Source organism: Phyllostomus discolor, chromosome 12, assembly GCF_004126475.2.
Source record: "Phyllostomus discolor isolate MPI-MPIP mPhyDis1 chromosome 12, mPhyDis1.pri.v3, whole genome shotgun sequence".
Classification (NCBI taxonomy): domain Eukaryota; kingdom Metazoa; phylum Chordata; class Mammalia; order Chiroptera; family Phyllostomidae; genus Phyllostomus; species Phyllostomus discolor.
The window spans coordinates 27,789,495-27,809,432 of NC_040914.2; the positions used below are offsets into that span (position 1 = coordinate 27,789,495).

The following is a 19,938-nucleotide window of genomic DNA, read 5'->3' on the forward strand; positions in this document are numbered from 1 at the left end:
CACTGAGCCACACCAGCCAGGGCTAAAAGTTTATTTTTTATTGAATTTATTAGGGTGATATTGGTTAATAAAATTATATAGGTTTCAGGCATACAATTCTGTACTATATCCACTTGGATCATTATATGGCTCCACCAGCCATCAGCAGAGTTGGCGTTAGCAGGAATTTTGAGGGGGATTATTTTTTATTCATCTGGAACTTTATTTCAGGTATCCTTGTTCAATGAGAAGGTGAGAACAGATGAGTCTGGTCTAAAAAACTTCCTACCCTTGTCACCACCCCTTCAAAACTAACAAGGTATTGAGTTACCTCAATCAACGGATTTTCACATAATGTGGTTCTTCTCTGAATTTTACCCAGGTTTCATTTATTCTTTGTTCCTGGCCATTCTCTCTGTGGAGACCATCATTTCTGACCTGGTCACAATGGCCTCATCATTCTTTTCTGAGTTTGGCCTCATGTGGTACCTGGGGGAGCTCAGAAAGGACGAGTTCAGGAAATTTAAGGAGCTCCTCAAGGAAACGCCCGTGCAACTTGGACTCCAGCAAATGCCCTGGGCCGACGTGAAGAAAGGGACTCGAGAAGACCTGGCAAACCTACTGGCCAAACATTATGGGGAAGAACAAGCCTGGGACATGACCTTCTTCATCTTTCAGAAGATCAATAGAATGGATCTCTGCGAAAAGGCCAAGAAGGAGATTACTGGTGAGGGGGGATCTGGGATCAGTGGGTGGGGACAGGGCTTCTTATTCTGAGGATTATGTCTCAAGTTTGATAAATGGTCTCCATCTATCTTCTCCATCTTCACAGCAGGATGAGAGTGCACTGTAGGACAGGGTTATCCCTGTAGATAGAAGACAGTGGTTCCATGTGGTGAATGTGGGTGGGGACCATGTCTTAGTCTGGATTGCATGTCTGGGCTGCCAGTCATTTGTCCTTGCATCCAAGTCAGAAACGCTAAAGTGAAGTTTTAATTATTATTACTACTATTATTACTTTAATCCTCACCTGAGGATATGTTTTTACTGATTTTAGAGAGGGGGGAGGAAGTGAAGGAGAGAGGGAGAGAGAGAAAGAAAGAGAGAGGGAGGGAGGGAGGGAGGGAAGAAAAGATCAATTGGTTGACTCTCATACATGCCCCAACCAGGGATCAAACCCACAACTTTTTGGTGCACAGGACAATGCTCCAACCATCTGAGCCACCTGGCCAAGGCTCTAAGGTGAAGTTGTATCACAGGAACAATGGACTTGGTGGTTCAGCAAAGATAACAATTGACATTTTTTGTAGATGGCTCCTTGAACTGAGATTAACTGGTGTTAACTGTATGTATTCAGAGGTCACAGAGTGCCAGTGTTTATTTAGTAAGATTTCTAAGTAATTGTCATATATGTATATATTTTAATATTTAATATTTAACAAGCAAACATCGTGTCAGAGAAGCAATGACCTACAGCAATACAGTCTTAAGGGCCAATTTTTTTGAGGGAAGATTGTCTCTTGTTCAGAACTTTACCAAGGGTTGTTGGCCATCTTACAACATAGAAGACCCAGTAGCAACAGTTGTCACGATCTCTGAGTCGCTGTGACAACCATCTGCATTTGCAGATATTATATTCACAAATAATGCAGGTTCTCAGCTGCTTCATTATATTCTCATAGCAGCCCCAGAGGAGCATTAAAATTTTGGAATATATACCATTTTACTATGACAGTTAGGACCTTATGTCGACTTTTTAAGTCAAGTATAGTCACATGCAATATGACAGTTGTTTCAGGTGTACAATACAGTTACTCAACATTTATATACCTCACTGGAACTTTTCTTCCACCATGTGAGGTTACCGTACTATTATTGACTGATTCTGCTTCAGCTTTTTTACTCTTCCTTCCTACCCCCACTCGTCTGGAACCATCTATCTGTTCTTTGTTTCTATGAGTCGGTTTTTGATTTTTTTGTTCATTTATGGGCTTTTTTGCGGGGGGGAGTCCACATATAAATGAAGCTATAGGGTATTTGTCTTTTTCTGACTTATTTCATGGAGCATAGCACCCTATGTCCGTCCATGTTACCGCAAATGGTAAGATTTCATTCTTTTTTATGGCTGAGTAGTATTCCATTGTATATAGGTGCCACATTTTCTTTAGCCAATTGTCAATTAAGGGGCCTTCTATCCTATCTATGACACCTTATTTCCCTGTGTGGTGTCCTTCAGATAAATTCCATATCCAGAAAACCACTATCTCTATCTAAATTCCTGCAGACATAAATGGGTGCACAGTAGAGAAACTGTCTTGGGTTTTTTCCTGTTGTTGTTGGTTTTTTTTATACTCTATTTATTTTGTACAAAAGAGAAGTGAGGGAGAAAGAGAGGAAGAGAAACATCAATGCGTGGTTGCCTCTAGTGCACCCCCTACTGGGGACCTAGGCGTCAGCCCAGCCATGTGCCCTGACTGGGAATTGAACCAGCGACCCTTTGATTTGCAGGCTGGCACTCAATCCATGGAGCCACACCAGCTAGGGCTTTTTTTTTTTTAATACAGAAATCATTACATACTTTTACTACCTATGTCATATTCCATAAATAATTGAGCTAGTCTTCTGTCCGTGGTTAGAAGTGATTCTCTAGTGTTTGTTGTATAGTAGCAACAAGGAACAGCCGCGCACGTGTGTGTGTGTGTGTGTGTGTGTGTGTGTGTGTGTAGAGCAGGGTTTGTCGGATGTAGGGGGCCATGGAGTTCATAGTTTAGACATCATGAGCCATATCTCCATCACAGCTGCTCATCTTTGCCATTGTAGGGGCAAAGCAGCTGTAGACAATGTGTAAGCAAAGAGTATCACTGGGTCCCAGTGAAATTTTATTTACAAAACAGACTGTTAACCAGCTTTGGTCTGTGGGCCACAGTTGGCAGGTCCCCAAGCAAACACGTTGAGAAGGGGCAGGGACAAAGCCATTGTTTGCATGAGTATTTTAACTTGAATGTGTTGTGTTGTGTTTTGTTTTCTTGGGCTTACCGACTCAGGATACACAAAGATATATCGCGCTCACATCAAGGAGAAATTCACCAAAATGTGGTTCAGAGACTCTGTCACCAGGATTTATGATCACTTTGACAAGAAACTCACCCCAAAAGAATACGAATATCTGGAGTGTCTTTTTGCCCCCAGGGAAACTGGGAGACGGACGGTGGTCCTTAGAGGACTCCAAGGGGTCGGGAAGACAACGATCCTGACGAAGCTGATGTTATCCTGGGCAGAGGGCACTGTCTACCAGAAGTTCTCCTACATCTTCTACTTCAGCTGTCGGGAAGTGAAGCAGATGACAGAGACCAGCTTGGCTGCACTGATTTGTAGAGGCTGGTCCAACTCCGTCTCCCCAGTAGCAGAGATCACGTCTGACCCAGAGAGACTCTTGTTCATCATCGATGGCTTCGAAGAACTGGGATACGACCTGAACGAACCCGACACAGATCTGTGCAGCGACTGTATGGAGCAGCGGCCCATCCGCGTGGTCCTGAGCAGCTTGCTGAGAAAGAAAATGCTCCCTGAGTCCTCGCTGCTCGTTGCTGCTGTACCCAAGTATCCACAGAGCATTGAGGACAGGCTGATGTGCCCTGAGGTCAAAATATTCACGGGGTTAGGTGAGACAGAGAAAAAGCTGTATTTCTGTTGCTTATTCCACCAAGACAGGACTAGAGGCATCAAAGCCTTCAGCCTCTTAAGAAAGAACGAACACCTTTTTTCCATGTGTAAAATCCCCACGCTTTGCTGGGCCGTGGGCACTTGTCTGAAGAGGGAGATGGAAAAAGGGCAAGATCCGGCTGTGGTGTGCCGACGGATCACCTCCCTTTATTCTTCTTTTGTCTTGAACCTGTTCACACCCAAGGGGGCTAGTCGTCTAGACAGGCAAAGCCAAGGCCGCCTGATGGGCTTATGTTCCCTGGCTGCCGAGGGCATGTGGACCGACACATTTGTATTCAGCAGAGAGGATCTCAGGAGAAATGGGCTAGTTGATTCTGACATCCCTGCTCTGCTGGACACCAAGGCTCTTCACAGGCACTGGGACACTGAGGACTCATACTCTTTCATCCATCTGTGCATCCAGGAGTTCTGTGCCGCCCTGTTCTACTTCGTGAAGAGTCACACCGACCATCCAAACCCGGCTGTGGAAAGTATGGAGACACTGGTATCTACCTTTTTAAGTAAAACCAAGATCCATTGGGTTTTTCTGGGGTGTTTCTTGTTTGGCCTTTTAAGTGAAAAAGAACAACAGAAACTGGAGGCATTTTTCGGCTCCCACCTGCGCCGGCAGGAGGTCCAGCAGACGCTTCTGCAGCACTTACAGAGCATAAGTGAGAATGAACACCTCCAGAGACAGGTCGATTTTGTGGCGTTCTGTCACTGCCTGTTTGAGATGGAGAATGAAACGTTTGCAGGGTGGGCAGTGAACCTCTCCCATGGCATGCATCTTTGTATTCATGACAAGTTGGACTTGGCACCTGTTGCCTACTGCTTAAAACACTGTTATGCCTTGAAGAAACTTAGTGTTTCCACCCAAAATGTTTTGGTACAAGAGGGCGCAGACCCTTCCATGTGAGTCCCTTCAGTGATTTCCTTTCTATTGCCTTTTCCACATCTGTCCCTATTCCTGGGTGGGTTTCACTAGTCAAGTTTTTCAATAGAGGACCTGGGTTGGGACCTCAGCTCCTACCCTGGTTGGACTCCTTGTGGAATACGTGATCTTGTTTGGGAGGTCTTCTTTCTTCGTTGAACTTGCCTCATTGCAACAATGCAAACTACCACCTTGTGAGGCACTGTGAAGATGACTATGAGGATCCATAGGCAGTGTGCTTCCTATGCTCTAATATTTGCTGACAGGTACTTAAATTGATATCTGTATCATTTCCCTAGGACCACACTCCAACTTTCTTGACCTCCCAGCTAAAAGCTAGGTTTTCGTATGCATTCTGAGAAATCGAATGCATTTTAATTCACTTTAATACTCACAAATATCATATGAAAGAGATTCTCTTACTCTATTATGTTACAGGTGAGGACACTGAGGCAGAGGTCTTGGAAGCTGCCTAAGTGAGGAAGCGATGGAGGCTCAGTTTGGGCATATGTGTTCTGCTCGAGAGATGCCTCCGTTTTCTCTATAAAACTGCCCAAACAGAAGGCAAAACTCCTGACCTGGCACTTATTTTTGACACTTGGGGTGGATAATTTTTGGCAAGATGGGGGGGGGGGGGGTTCTGTGCATTCTAGTATGTTTAGAAGCATCCCTGGTTTCTACCCACTACATTCCAGGAGTACCTCTCCCCAAGTGGTAGCAACCAAAAGTGTCCCCAGACATTGCCCAGTGTCCCCTGGGTGAAGGGACAATGTTGCCTCTGGTTGAGAATCATGAATACAAGATGACCGAGGGTGGGTCTGATCTGAACACAGTCAAATGTCCTGTGTTCAGGAAGACAACATTTGATGCTTATAGGTTAGGAATGACTTGGTTGACTGTTCATCCGTGGCAAACATTCGCATTCTTCCTTGCAGGTCAACTAACCACTTAACCTATTGGTATCACATCTGCTCCGTGCTCACTACAAACGAGAACCTCAGGGAGCTTCGAGTAACTCACAGTAACTTCCAGGAGTCAACCTTTATAACTCTGAGCAGTCAGCTGAGGCATCCCTGGTGTCACCTTCAAAAACTTTCGTGAGTTGGAGGTCCTGCTGGACCCAAGCTGGTGGTGGGGACAAAGGAGCAAATGGAGAGAATTGCAGCCTACCTTTTCCGTACTCCCCAGGATACAGTGAGATTCTCAAGGCCACAAAGCTCACAGAAGGCAAAGCTGTGCTCTGGACTCAGAGCTGATCAAGCACAGAGCTTCTGCTGGTGGCCACTGTACCTGCTGCTTCCTAAAATGCTTCAGGGACATCTCATCAACCAATATATGAGGACCAGTTGGGTGTCTGGCTTTGTACCAAATCCCAAGAAATAAATGGGGCTTCGAGTTAGGTCCTGACCTCGGATAGTTTTTTTTTTTTAATTCTCACCCAAGAATATGATTTTTATTGATTTTTAGAGGGTTGGCGGGGGGGAGAGACATTAATGTGAGAGAGAAACATCAGTTGGTTGCCTCCCACATGTGGCCTGACCAGGAATCGAACCTGCAACCTAGGTACATGCCCTGACTAGGAATTGAACCCACAACCTTTTGGTGCATGGGATGATATTCCACCCAACTGAGCCACCCAGCCAGGGCAGGACTTCTTGATATTGACTGCATGTTAAAATCATGCAAGGACCTTTTACTTATCTTTTTTTTAATTTTTTATTTGTTGATTTTTTTTTTTTAGAGAGTGAGAGAAACAGTGATTTGTTGTTCCACTTACTGATGCATTCATTGGTTGATTCTTGTATGTGCCCTGACCAGGGACTGAACCTGCTGCACCCTTGGCCTATTGGGATGATGTTCTAACCAACTGAGTTACCTGGCCAGGACCACAAAGACCTATTTAAAAAGTCTGGCTAGTGTGGCCAGACTGTGAGCCAAAAGATCACTGGTTTGGTTCTGTTAGGGCACATGCCTGGGGATGGGGCTGCGTCCCCAGTTAGAGGTATGTGCAACCGATTGGATGTTTCTCTCCCTCTCTTTCTCCCCCCCTTCCTTTCTCTCTCTCTAAAATAATAATAATAATAATAATAATCTTCATGCCTAGGTCAGGCCCCTAAATCAATTTATCAAAATATCCCCACTTGATTTCAATGTTAGTCAAGGTAGAGAACTATGATTTAAAGGAACATTCCCCCCCCCCCCCCCCGCCAAAAAGTCAGTAGCACCTTTATTGAACCATTACATGAGAAAAATAAACTTCGTGTTAATTCACTTAAACTTGGGAGTTTGTCATCCTGGAGAGTATTACAGGTCACAAGGTGGAAATCAAAGACAGATGCATCTACTCAGGTTTTGTTGAATGAAACCTACCCAAAATTTTCTTCATTTTTGCAGGATAAATGCTGTTTCCTTCCCTGGTGACGGCTGGCTTCTCTTCGAGGTGCTCACTCACAGCCCAGATTTGAAATACCTGAACCTCAGCGGCACAAGTCTCTCCCGTGATGACGTGATGCGGCTCTGTCAAGCCTTGAACAACCCAGCGTGCAACATAGAGGATTTACTGTAAGTCTCCCAGCTCTCTGCCTCATTCATTTGATTTCAGAAGGGACCGTGCATTTTTTTTTAATCTGTCTACTTTCATCCTCTTTTCTATGCTTCACATGCAACCTTAACCTCTTGTGAACCTGAGAGTTGAAGACAGGAAGTAACGTTTCTAAATCAGTACAACCCCTTTGGAAAACGGTTTGTCTCTATCCAGCTTTCGTCGGTTCTGGCATTCCCTATAACCTCAAAATGCTATTTGGGTTGTACACCCAACAGAGCTGCGTGAATAACTTTGCTGAAGGACAAGTCCTAAAACATTCGTGATGAGTAGTCATATTACCTGAAAGATGGAAATACCTATTAGCAGTAAGTTAGAGAAAAGACCCGTGGTTATAGACTCGCTTCCTGAGAACAAATGATTTGCAATTATAGCAACAATTTGTGGGGGGTGGGGGGGGTAAGATTTTATTTATTTATTTTTAGAGAGAGGGGAAGGGAAGGAGAGAGAGAGAAACATCAATGTGTGGTTGCCTCTCTCCAGCCCCCTACTGGGGACCTGTCCCGCAACCCAGGCACATGTCCTGACTGAGATTGAACCAGCAACCCTTTGGTTCTCAAGCTGGTACTCAGACCACTGAGCTATACCAACCAGGGCACAACAGTTTTTTGTGGGTTTTTTTTTTCCTTTTAATTGAATGTATTGGTGTGACACTGGTTAACAAAATCATACAGGTTTCTGGTGCATGATTCTACAACACATCATCTCTACACTGTATTTTGTGTTCACCACCCTAAGTCAAGTTGCCGTTCATCACCATTTATCCCCACTATGCCCTGCTCCATCTACCCTCACTCCCCTCCCCGCCGCAGTCAGTGCACTATTGTCCATGTCTGTGAGTTTTTTCTTTTCTCTTTGTTTTTTGCTCCTTTCCTCCATCCTCTCATCAGCTCCACTCTCTACAGCTGTCAGCCTGCTCTCTATAAGTCTATGTCTATTTTGCTCATTAAATTCCACATGTAAGTGAGATCATATGGTACTTGTCTTTCTCTGATGAGCTTATTTCACTGAGCATAAAGCTCTCCAGGTCCATCCACATCTAGCCACAATTTGGGTGAATCTCAGACCCCCAGTGGTGGAAATGAGCCAAACTTAAGAGTAAATATATCACAGGATGTCATTTATATGAAGTTCAAAGTCAGGCAGGTCTATGATGTTAGAGGTGAGGATCATGAGGGGAGGTGACAGACAGGATCTGTTCTTGGACCTGAGTCCTGGTAACACAGGTGTGTCCATTTCATGGCCATTCAGGGTGAACAAGTACAAACACCCCAAGTGGGGGGAAGGAGTGTGGGGAACAGCAAACATGAGTGAACACCTTGAAGAATCACACCTGATACAGGTCAAGCAAATCACCACAGTGAGTGTCACCAGCACACAAGGATTTAGGAAGAGGCAGGAGCCTTGTGGATCACATGGTGCCCTTCAGGCTTTCCACTGGGGAAGTTGAAGCTGTGTACAGACAATGACTTAGAGCATACGTGCCTGAAGTCTAGAGAAGGATGGATGGGGCTCAGGGAGGGTCTCAAGCAGCGCAAACGTGGGTTTCCTGACTCTTACAGGATTAGCAAGAGGCATTAATCAGGGACATAGAATCTGATGAAGGGGATGTTTTCTCTTTCCCACAGGCTGGCCAATTGTGGCCTCTCACCTGATGACTGTGAAGGTTTCAGAGATGTCCTGCAGGAGAACACGAAGCTGAAGGTTCTTAACCTATCCTGCAACTACCTGGACACAGGGATGTCCCTGTTGTGTGAAGCCCTGCGCCACCCGGCCTGTTACCTTTATGCCTTGGTGTAAGTGACCGTTGGGAAGGTCCACTGTGGAGAGCCATGGAGGCCTTGAGTTTGAACTCGAACCCATTGACGAAAATCTGTCCATTGATGACGACCTCAGTAGCTTGCAACCTCGGCTCTATACTTAGCTAGACCTGACAATTTTCCCAAAGTAAACATGCTCCCTTTTGAAAGCCACAAAGTGGTATAATATTGTGCTAAGTGAAATGAGTCAAATGGAGAAAGACAAATGCCAGGTGATTTCACTGATATGTGGAATCTAAAGAACAAGGTAAACAAACAAGCAGAACAGAAACAGACTCATAGATACAGAGAACAAACAGATGGTTACCAGATGGGAGAGGGGATTGGCAGGCTGGGCGAAAAGATGAAGGGATTAAGAAATACAAGTTGCCCTGGCTGGGTGACTCAGTCGATTTGAGTGCCGTCCCATGCACCAAAACATTGTGGGTTTGATTCTTGGTCAGGGCACAGGTCTCTTTCTTTCTCTCCCCTCCGCCCACTTCCCTTCTCTCTCTAAACTCCATAAATATATCCTCAGGTGGCAATTAAAAAAAAAAAAACAAATTGGTAGTTACAAAACAGATATAAAGTCCAGCATAGGGAATATAGTCAATAATATTGTAATAACTATACATGGCATCAGGTGGGTACTAGATTCATGGGGGCATCTCTCCCTAAGTTATATAAATGTCTAATCTCCCTGTGCTGTATATCTGATGCTAATATAATATTGCATGTCAACTGTAATAGAAAAATAAAAAAAGAAATTACAGAAGAACAGAACTGAAAAAGTTATGGATTTTACATGTAAGGTAATTCAATGCACATGACTCGTTCATGGCGAAGCAGTGGTTTTGGCCCAGGACAGACTCAGATGTAAAATTAGAACCAACACTTTCCAACTTCTCCTTGTGAATTACTTCCTTCTCCATTACTTGGCCAGCTCTCTGTTCTAATCTCTCTATCATATACGTAAGAAGGAAAAAAGGGGAGGTATTTTCAGATATGGCAGAAATTCATGGCCTCCCTTGAGGATTTCATGTGTATAAGATTATAGGAAGCCCTGGCTGGTGTGGCTCAGTTGGTTGGAGCATTGTCCTATCAACCGAGGTCCACAGGTTCAGTTCGCAGTCAGGGTATGTGCCTGGGTGGTGGGTTTGATCTCGGATCAGGCTGTGTACAAGAGGCAGATTGCTGTTTCTCTCTCACGTCAATGTTTCTCTCCCTCCCTTACCCTATCTCTAACATGTCCTCGGGTGAGGATAAAAAAAAAGATTATAGGAATATTCTCCATAATATGGAGTGAAACCAAGCCCCCTGACATGGCATTCCCCTCCTTTTCTCACAAATGCTCGTCCCCACAGGTTAACTTGCTGCTACATCAATGAACATTGCTGGGGATGCCTGCCTGAGGTTCTTCTGCTTAACAAGACCCTGCTCCATCTAGATATCAGCACAAACATCCTGACATACGAAAACTTGAACCTTTTGTGTGAGGCCTTGACAGATCCTGGCTGCTCCCTGAAATCACTATGGTAAGTGTCTTGGAGGTTTACTTGGAAGACCAAGCCGCCTTCTCTGGGGCTGGGGTTGCTGAGGAGGGCACCTGGAATCGAGGAAGGCCATAGTATCGATGATCAAGAAGGTGGTAGTTAAAAATGACTTCATTCAGATTCTGGAGATGTTCAGGTGAACACACCTGTCTCTTGACTCCAGTCACAGATTTAATGTGTGGTAAGGGGTCCTTTATTGGGCTCTACATAAAAGCTAAAAGAGAAAGTGAAATTGCAACTGGGACTGAGGGTTGTTTTTTTTTTAATCCTTACCCAAGCATATGTCCATTGAGATGAGAGAGAGAGAGAGAGGTGAAACAGAAACATCGGGACTGAACCCTCAACCTTTTGGTGCATGGGACGATGCTTCAACCAACTTAGCCACCTGGCCAGGGCTAAGGGACAGTTTTATGATTAGATATTTGCCATGTATTCTATAATATGTATAAGTTTCATCAGGGGAAAAAGCTGAAATTTCAGGTAGAAAGGTTAAATATGGGGATGGGAAACCTAATAATATATGTGAGAATGAACATGGATAAAAACAGGAATACTTGAGGAAGTAGTAAGGGCAGTTAAGAGGGAAATGGGAAAGCAGGGAATAAAAAGACTTCATTTCGTGTTATAAAATTGAGAAATATTTGGGTAAGCTGTGGTGGGTGTTGGTGTTCTGGAGTGACCCATTGGCATAGCATTTCATCCTCAAATGCCTCTCCCTGAGAAATCAACAGACTTGTGGGAGTAGGCAGAATTGTTTTTCTGAACCTCTCAAGAAATCTGAGAGTTCAGAATGTTGTATCCCTTGCTTGGAGAGTGAGCTAAATAAGGTGAGAAAAGAGTCAGATGCATTCTTGATTTCATAATGGTGGGTTAGGGCTATCTGGCTCAATCCTTGAACTGCAAGATACTAAAAATATCTGATAATATTTCTTAAACATTAGAAATATCCAGAAGCTGATGCAGAACTAGTCTGTGTAGACTAAATGCAGACTACTTGAGGTTGTCCCTAAATCGTAGAGTTATATGTTTATTTAAAGTATGTTTATATATATTTTTGTAACATATAATTTATATATTAAAATATATATTTTAAAGATTTTAATTCTTTATTTTTAGATAAAGGGGAAGGGTGGGAGAAAGAGAAGGAGAGAAACATCAATATGTGGTTGTCTCTCATGCACCCCCACTGGGGACTTAGCCCACAACCCAGGCATGTGCCCTGAATGGGAATCAAACCAGGAACCCTTTTGTTCACAGGCTGTGCTCAATCCACTGAGCCACACCAGCCAGGGCAATATAAAAATACATTTATATTTAAAAATATTAAACTAGACAACCGGGAAAAAAACAAGTACACATTCCCCTTGGAGGTAGATAATAGAATAGCGTAATCTTTGCTATCAACTGATTCCTAAAACAATCATTCATGGTCACATACCACATATACTTAAAAATAACCTAAAACACAAGGAAAAATGACACTATGAGCAAGAATGAAACAGATACACCTACCAAACTTCAGAAACAGTAGTAACTAGGCTTATTAGCTATAAAACCATTATACTTCCTTTATTTAAAAGAAAAGAATAAGTTTAAACACCTTAGAGAAAAGGAAGTCATAAAATGAAATAAAACTGGCAAATTGAGAAAACTAATACAGTGGAACACCTAGAAATTATCAATAGAACTAATATCAAAACCCTAATAGATAGTTTGAACGGTAGACTTGATGCAATTAAAGGGAAAATTAGTAAAATGGGTTGAATAATAGACTAGACATACTTAGAGGGAAAATTAGTAAAATAGAAGATAGATCACAATTATGCAGATGCAGCATGAAGAGGGGGAAAAAAGATGTACATAGAGAAGTTCTGGCACACTTAATGGGAATCCTAGGAAGAAAAAATATCTGAAGAAGTAATGGCTAAAAGTTTAGTATAACTGATGAAAGACTCCAGTCTCCAGGTTCAAGCTTCTTTATTGCCCCTGGTAGGATAAGTCATGGAAAACACCAAACATAAGGATAATGATTTTCCATCCATGATGGGGTGAGGGCTGGGAGCAGCCAGAACGTGTGGATGAGGGACAGAAGGAGATCAGCTATCAATGCCGATGAAAAAAGGCAGTGCAGTGAGAACATCAATGTTCTAGGAAGACATGGTCAACCTGGAATCTTACAACCCACAGAAAGAATCACACATGAGGACAAAACAATTTTAAAAAAGCTAAGCTTCCCTCAGTTAAGTGATTCCAGATGGAGAGGATTCTAGAGCAAAGAAAGTGGGAAACCTGTAAAGAAAAATCTAAACAAATAGGGGCTGCTTACAAAAACACAGGGCGGGGCAAAAGGAGGTTTACAGTTGTGAGTACCTGAAACACAGTTTATTCTGTGTCATTACTTTTAATTATTGTATTACTTTGCATATGAACAGCTATAAACCTACTTTCCCCACCCCCCACCCTGGGATGTTTTTGGGACTTAAAGGAAAAAAAAAAATTTTAGAGCACAGCAGCAGTAATATAAATGTACACTAATGTCATAAAATCCAGAAAGAAGGTAAAAGGGTTGATTAATTTGAGATGTTGGGAGGTTAAGTACAGATATAAATACTTCTATTATGAAATTTAGGGAAAAAAAAAAACAAATTGTTGCTAACTCTCAATCATTAGAGGAGAGACGAAAGAATGATAAAATATCTACTCAAAAGAAAAGAAAAGCCCTGGCCAGGCAGCTCTGTTGGTTGGAACGTCATCTGTACACCAAAAGGGATTGCAGGTTCAAATCCTGGTCAGGGTGCACGCCTAGATTACAGGTTCAGTCCCCAGCCAGGCGTGCGTGGGAGACAACTGATCGATGTTTCTCTCTCCCTTCCTCTCTCTCTCTAAAACAAAACAAAACAACAACAACAACAAAAACCCATAGTAACCCTATCAAGTGTCATCGCTATCATTCTCTTGCAGTTTGATAAACTGTTTCATAACCCCCGAGGGCTGTCGGGACCTTGCTTTCGTCCTCATCAGAAACCCAAACCTGAGAAACCTGCAAATCAGTCACAACGACATAGGAGACGATGGTGTAAGGCTGCTGTCCAAAGGTCTGGTTCATTCCACCTGTCACTTACAGATACTTGGGTGGGTACCTCTTTAACGTCATGGCTATATCTTTGTGGGAGACCAAAGATGGGGAATTGATGGGCAGTAAGAGAAAGAAAAATGGAAACCCCATCGGGGAACACAGCAGTTAGCCATCGTGGAGTAATTACTCTAAAACAGAGGCTGCTGTTCATGAACACCAAGGATGGCTGGCTGGCTGGCTCTGGTCACTGTCTGGGGCAGGCATAGCCGCTCTTGAACTGGCACGATCAGGAATCGGGAGTGGCCCAGGTGACTGGTCGGTTGACCAAGGTGGGCCTCACTGTCAGGTCTGGAGGTTGGTTGGCTGTGAATTGAGAACATAAGGAAAGACTGGCCCACGTGTCTCCTGTGGGCCTCGTGAATCTGGCCCTATTGACAGACATGTCATTCAGATGAGTGTGCTCCGGCTGCCATGGCAAAGTAGCACAATCTGGGTGACTTAACTTATAGAAATGTATCCTCTCGTGGTTCTGGAGGCTGGTTCCTCCTGAGGCCTCTCTCCGTGGTATGTAGATGGCCGTCTCCCCCTGCCCCCCTGTGTCCTCACATGGTCATCCCTCTGTGGGTGTCTGTGTCCTCATTCCCTGTTCTTACAAGGATGCCAGCCAGTCCTGCTGGACTAGCACCAGCCCTAATGACCTCCTTTTAACTTAATTCCCTCTGCGGAGACCCTACCTGCAAATGCAGCCATATTTCGAGGAGCTGGGGTCTAGGGTTTCAACCTGTGACTTTTTACAAGCACGCAATGTCTCAGATTCAAAAGAGTAAGAAATATGCAAGGTGTCAGCTCCTTGCCTCCACTGACTCACATCACCTTGCCTCCACTGAGTCATATTGACCAAAACAAGGCTGAGGCCAGCCCAGACGCAGGGGCAGCCAGCAGACCTCGGCCCCAAGTGGGGCGAGCTGCGGAGTCCCATTGCCATGGGTCTGGGTTCAGAGAGGAATGGAAGAGGGTGGCAACTTGTACCATAGGCCCCAGAGCAGTAAACGGATGTCACGAGCACCGGACTGGCAGAGGCTGTACGCTGAGGTGAGGGGGTGGGCCTAGGTCGAGCACCCCCTACGGGCCTCCCCCTGTCCTGAGGAGGGGCTGGTTTTCACCCAGCGTTTCTCTGTTGCAGGCTGGGAACATGCAACCTGACCAGCGCCTGCTGCAAGGACCTCGCCTCTGTGCTCATCAACTGCAGCACTCTGAGAAAACTCACCCTGTCCGGAAATGCCTTGGGCCACGAAGGAGTGCTAGTGCTGTGTCAGGCCCTGAGACATCCCTGGTGCGGGCTGCAGTGGCTGGGGTAAGCGCGGGCGGGGAGGGGGGGGACCTGCGTTGCTGCTGCTGCTGGGGATGGGCCTGGGGCTGAGGAGGGAGGGAGGGCCCACTGAGGAGCCTCCGCAGTCTGGTCTCACTGCACTTCAGGGGCAAAGGATGCTCCTCCCAGTCTCAGGGGTGTTGCAGGAGTGAGACTTAAGCCCCTCATGGAGCACAGTGACCGGTGACCAGGGAGTACCCAATAAATGGTGGCAGTGGGACTATGATAATACAAATTATAGTATAATTTGGCACGGGTACTGTGATAATACAAATTACAATAATCGTGCAAATTATAATATGATGTAGTATAAATTATAATTATAGTAATGATAGGACATAATCATAGTGCGATTATAATTATATATTTGCATACATAAATTATAATGTTTATTTAAATATGTGTGATTTTAAGCATAAAATATAATTACATTAAATATGTTTTATCTATATTAAAACATTACATATTAAAATTTTAGTTTAACAAATTATAATTATATGTAGCTATATTATGTAGTTATAATTAGTTACATAACTATAATTATAGTTACATATAATTATAAACAATAAAATCTAATAAAATAATTATCTAAAAGTAATATATAACACACAAAATGTATATAATTATATACTTATATATTTAAGCCTATACTTATAAATATATGATATCAAATATATTTGTAAATATAACTTTATAATTAAGCCTCTAATTACACATATAATAGTAATACAGATTATTCCTAGAATTTTCTCCAATGAGTATTATTTTACTAGATAATGATATAATGAATCCATAGCATCTACTTTTCTCATTTTTTCCTATATTTCTTTTTTTTTTTAAGATTTTATTTCTTTTTAGAGGGAGGGAAAGGGAGGGAGAAAGAGGAGAGAAACATTAATATGTGGTTGCCTCTCCCACATCCCCTACTGGGGACCTGGCCCACAACCCAGGTATGTTGCCCTGACTGGGAATTGAACCAACAACCCCTTGATCTGCAGGCGGGCGCTCAGTCCACTGAGCCACACCAGCCAGGGCTCCTTTTCTCCTACATTTCTAAAACTTGAATGAAATTAGTGGAGTCACAGGTAGTTAACAAACAGATCGCTCCTTTCAGGAAAAGGGAGCTACAAGATATTGGGCTAAAACTGGTGCAGCTCCAGCACTGAGAAGAACAGTTCCCTTCTTGTCCGTCTTGTGAAGACATGGGTCCATTTCTTTACAGTCCACCCTTGTAAATCAACGTCTAGAAAGCTCAGCTGCCTGGCACGATCTCACCCCAAGCTTCAGAACACAGCATCAGGGCCCATGCAGCAGACGCAGGAGGTCATGGGAAGGTGTGGGGCGGGGGTGGGGGGGGTCTGTTTAGTTTCTGCACCCTGGAGGTCAGAGTAAGAACAACACCTCTCATGTGTTTTGTCCTGGGCCCTCGGGCAGGGCATCTGTCCTGTCTGATGACCTGTCTCCTTCCTGCACAGTAGGGAGAGTTATTTGACATGGTCATGATGAAAATATAAGTTAGTCAATACAATAAGACGACGACACCAATCAGTGAGCTTGCTTCACCTCTGTGCCCTCCCCCACTGTGGACCGTCTCACCAACTATGTTAACGAGAACCACAGAATGAAGGCAGGTGCTTCGCTTTAACAGTAAGATGAACGTGCTTGGGGATCGTGGCAAGTAAACAGAGAAAAGAGACACTGGTACCCACAGAACAGCCAGAACACAACAATCCTTAGCCCTCCTGCACAGTTCAAAGCAACAATAGAACACTGTTCATGAGGCGGCCTCTACAGCACAAAATTCTAGTGGCTTGAGTGACCTCTGTGTCTTCATCACAAATCCAGTCAAAACAGCAGCTCATAAAGCTGATGGGAGATTTTCATGAAATATCGCTGCCAAACCCTCAGCAGAGGGCCGGGACCAGGCATTCAGAGACTAGAAACTATTTTATCTTTCTAAAAATAAAATTATTAGTAGCCCTGCTTGGGTGGCTCAGTTGGTTGGAGCATCATCTGGTACATGAGAAGGTTGCAGGTGTGATCCCTGGTCAGGGCACATACCTAGGTTTCGGGTTCAATTACCAGCCAGGGCAGCTAAGGAAGGCAACTGATTTCTCTCTCTCTCTCTCTCTCTCCCTCTCCCTCCCCCTCTCCTCCTTCCTCTAAAAAATATTTTTAAATAGAATTACCATTTTATGTTTCTAAAAATAAAAATAGTTCAGTCTTGCTCCTGAGCTTCCCCTGACCTCCTGTCTGAAACCTCATGTTGAGGTGGAGAAGGGACTTCCCATCACACAGGACATTGGTTCAGTCCTGAAACACATTTAAGACATCCCCTCCCAGTCAGGAGGACCCAGGGTGAATAGCTTCTCCCAATGTTTGGTGACACCAGTTGGCAGCTGGATGTTGACCCTGGTTGGAGCATTTATACCACAGAGACGCATGACACTATCAACCAGAAGCGTGTGTGTGCGTGCGTGTGCGTGTGTGTGTGTGTGTACGAGAGAGAGAGAGAGAGAGAGAGAGAGAGCGCGAGAGAGATCTCTCCAAGGGTCCCACATTCATCCACACACCGACATGTCTTCTGTGTCCTCCTGAGCATGCCCAGGGAAGAAAGGGGGAAGAAAGAAGTAGTACAGAGAAGAGAAAGGAAAAAAGAGGTATGAATTAAATCCAGCCCCTTTTATATTTTCCAGGCTGAGGAAAGCTGAATTTGATGAGGAAACTCAGAAACTTCTGATAGAGGAGGAACAGAGAAATTTCTCCTTGGAAATCATAGATGAGTGACAAGACAGATCCAGGACTGGACACATGGACGGAAATCGGCTTGCAAGCAAGCTGGACTTTCCAACGCAAGAGCAGCTTTGAGGGATATGTGTTGGAGCCCCGACTCGTACCTACTCTGTGCCCAGGAACAATGCATTACTGACCCTGCCTTTTTTAGCACCCCATTTAGACATGTTTTATTGATGGTGCATTTATGTGGTTTTTATTAGCTGGTGGGTTTGGGCAAGCCAGGAGACCTTCCAGATAAATGTCCCCTCTTGTCTCCCAAGGACACTTTAAACCCTCAATAAAGTTTTGTATCTTAAAACATGTAAAATCTTGAAGCAGGACTTGTTACTGGTGGATGCCCAGAGCACACCTGTGGATTCAGGAGCGGAGGTCCCTTCTCCCCAACGGCTCAGAGCTTTGGAAACACAGGCCTGCCCTGGTTGCTGTTTTTTCTGTGCATTTTACCAGTGGGTCAGCACCGGCTCTTTTTTTTTTTTTTTTTTTGCCTCATGACAGTGTTATTTTGTCAAGTAATTTTTATTTTTTCAATGACCGTTGACATATAATAGTTCAGGTATACAGCACAGTGGTGAGACATTTCTATAATTTGTGGAGGGATACCCCCATAAGGTCTAGTGCCCACCTGACACCCTACTGAGTTAATACAGTATTATTGACACTTCCCTATGCTGTTCTCATAACTGGCAGTAAAATCAGATGGCTCTGGCTGGTGTGGGTCAGTGGATTGAGTGCCAGCCTGCGAACCAAAGGAAAATAGCAATCGAGAATTTGCGGGTCAGCAGGTGAACACACAATACAATGTACAGATGATGTAATATAGTATTGTACACTTGAAACTTATTAGATAAAATTAGCGTCACCCCCAATAAATTCAGTAAATTTTTTAAAGGGAAATACACCTGTGTTATTTTTTTTAAAGAAATGAAGACATTTGGGGACAGTCTTGGATTTGGGGTTCACAAAAGCAGGGTTTACCAATCCTATTTTAATAACTAGTAACCTAAAGGGAGCTCGACCAGTGACATAGCAATTAAGGCACCTAAACCTTTGATTTTTTTTTAAAGTCTCTACTTTGACACGATTTTTTTTTTTAGTGAGAAGGGAGGGAGAAAGGGAAAGAAACACAATGTGAAGTTGCCTCTTGTGCACCCCCTACTGAGGACCTGGCCCGAAACCCAGGCATGTGCCCTGACTGGGAATGAAACCGGCAACTCTTTGATTTGCAGGCCGGTGCTCAACCACTGAACACACCTGCCAAGGCTCATTCTAAATTAGCTCATATACCTGTCCCCACTTGCTATTCCGCCTTGCACTTACAAACGACAACGGATGTGCAGAAGAAGGAAGGAATAAAATATTCATTTCAACAACTATGGCTTTCGCTTATGTTTATTAATGAGGGCACTTGGGTGGGCAGAAGGATGACAGCACCTGATGTGTCAGAAGATGTCACAGGCTCTTGTAAGGCATGTTGGCTCTTAAGACCAAAGACGTGCGTTCAAAGGCCAGTTATTTGATGTGCTCTCTCTCTCTAATCTGCTGCAAAGCATTTTCTCTCAGTATGTGTGTTTAAATCAGGAAAGTAGGGATGTCTCTACCTATGGGGGGCTTTGATGAAGATGGAGACACCATGAGGATGTTTTATAAGCTATGAAATGCAAAACATAAATATCCAACTGTGCCCAAAGATGACTGTTAATAGCTTTGGCATATGAGTCAAGAGTACAAGAAAGAATCTTGGTTTAGGTAAGGGAGAGAAAAATTACAATATAATAAACTCCTATTCCTCACGTACAATTCCACGCATGGCATCATAGAGTTCGCCTTGCATTCTGTGTGGGATCCACACTGCTTGGTATTTTCAGGTGGGCAAAATATATTTTAAATGGCGCAGAGCCACAGATGCCTCAAAGATAGAAGCAAAAGCCACATTTGGGTGTGTCTGCATATTAAGAATCATTCTGGAGGTCTGTCTGGTTTATTTAATCACAGTACGATAATTATGGAATTTTGATGGCATCTATTACCACTTCTCAATCCACAAGAAATGAAGCCTCAAGTTTCCTCAGACTATGTCTATATCCTTTGGTTTACTGAATCTTTGTAACACACCCAAGAATTACAAAACATT

At 43.8% G+C, this 19,938-nt stretch overlaps 1 protein-coding gene across 1 annotated transcript; it reads left to right on the plus strand.

Moving 5' to 3' along the window:
• Positions 1 to 367: 367 nt before the first annotated feature.
• NLRP4 (NLR family pyrin domain containing 4) lies at positions 368 to 18,082 on the plus strand. Its single transcript, XM_028529275.2, has 9 exons — positions 368 to 706; positions 3,024 to 4,593; positions 5,548 to 5,709; positions 7,007 to 7,174; positions 8,843 to 9,010; positions 10,378 to 10,548; positions 13,528 to 13,698; positions 14,826 to 14,996; positions 17,708 to 18,082. The coding sequence occupies exons 1-9, from the start codon at positions 427 to 429 to the stop codon at positions 17,796 to 17,798; spliced, it is 2,952 nt and encodes a 983-aa protein (XP_028385076.1). The 5' UTR covers positions 368 to 426; the 3' UTR covers positions 17,799 to 18,082.
• The last annotated feature ends 1,856 nt before the right edge of the window (positions 18,083 to 19,938 follow it).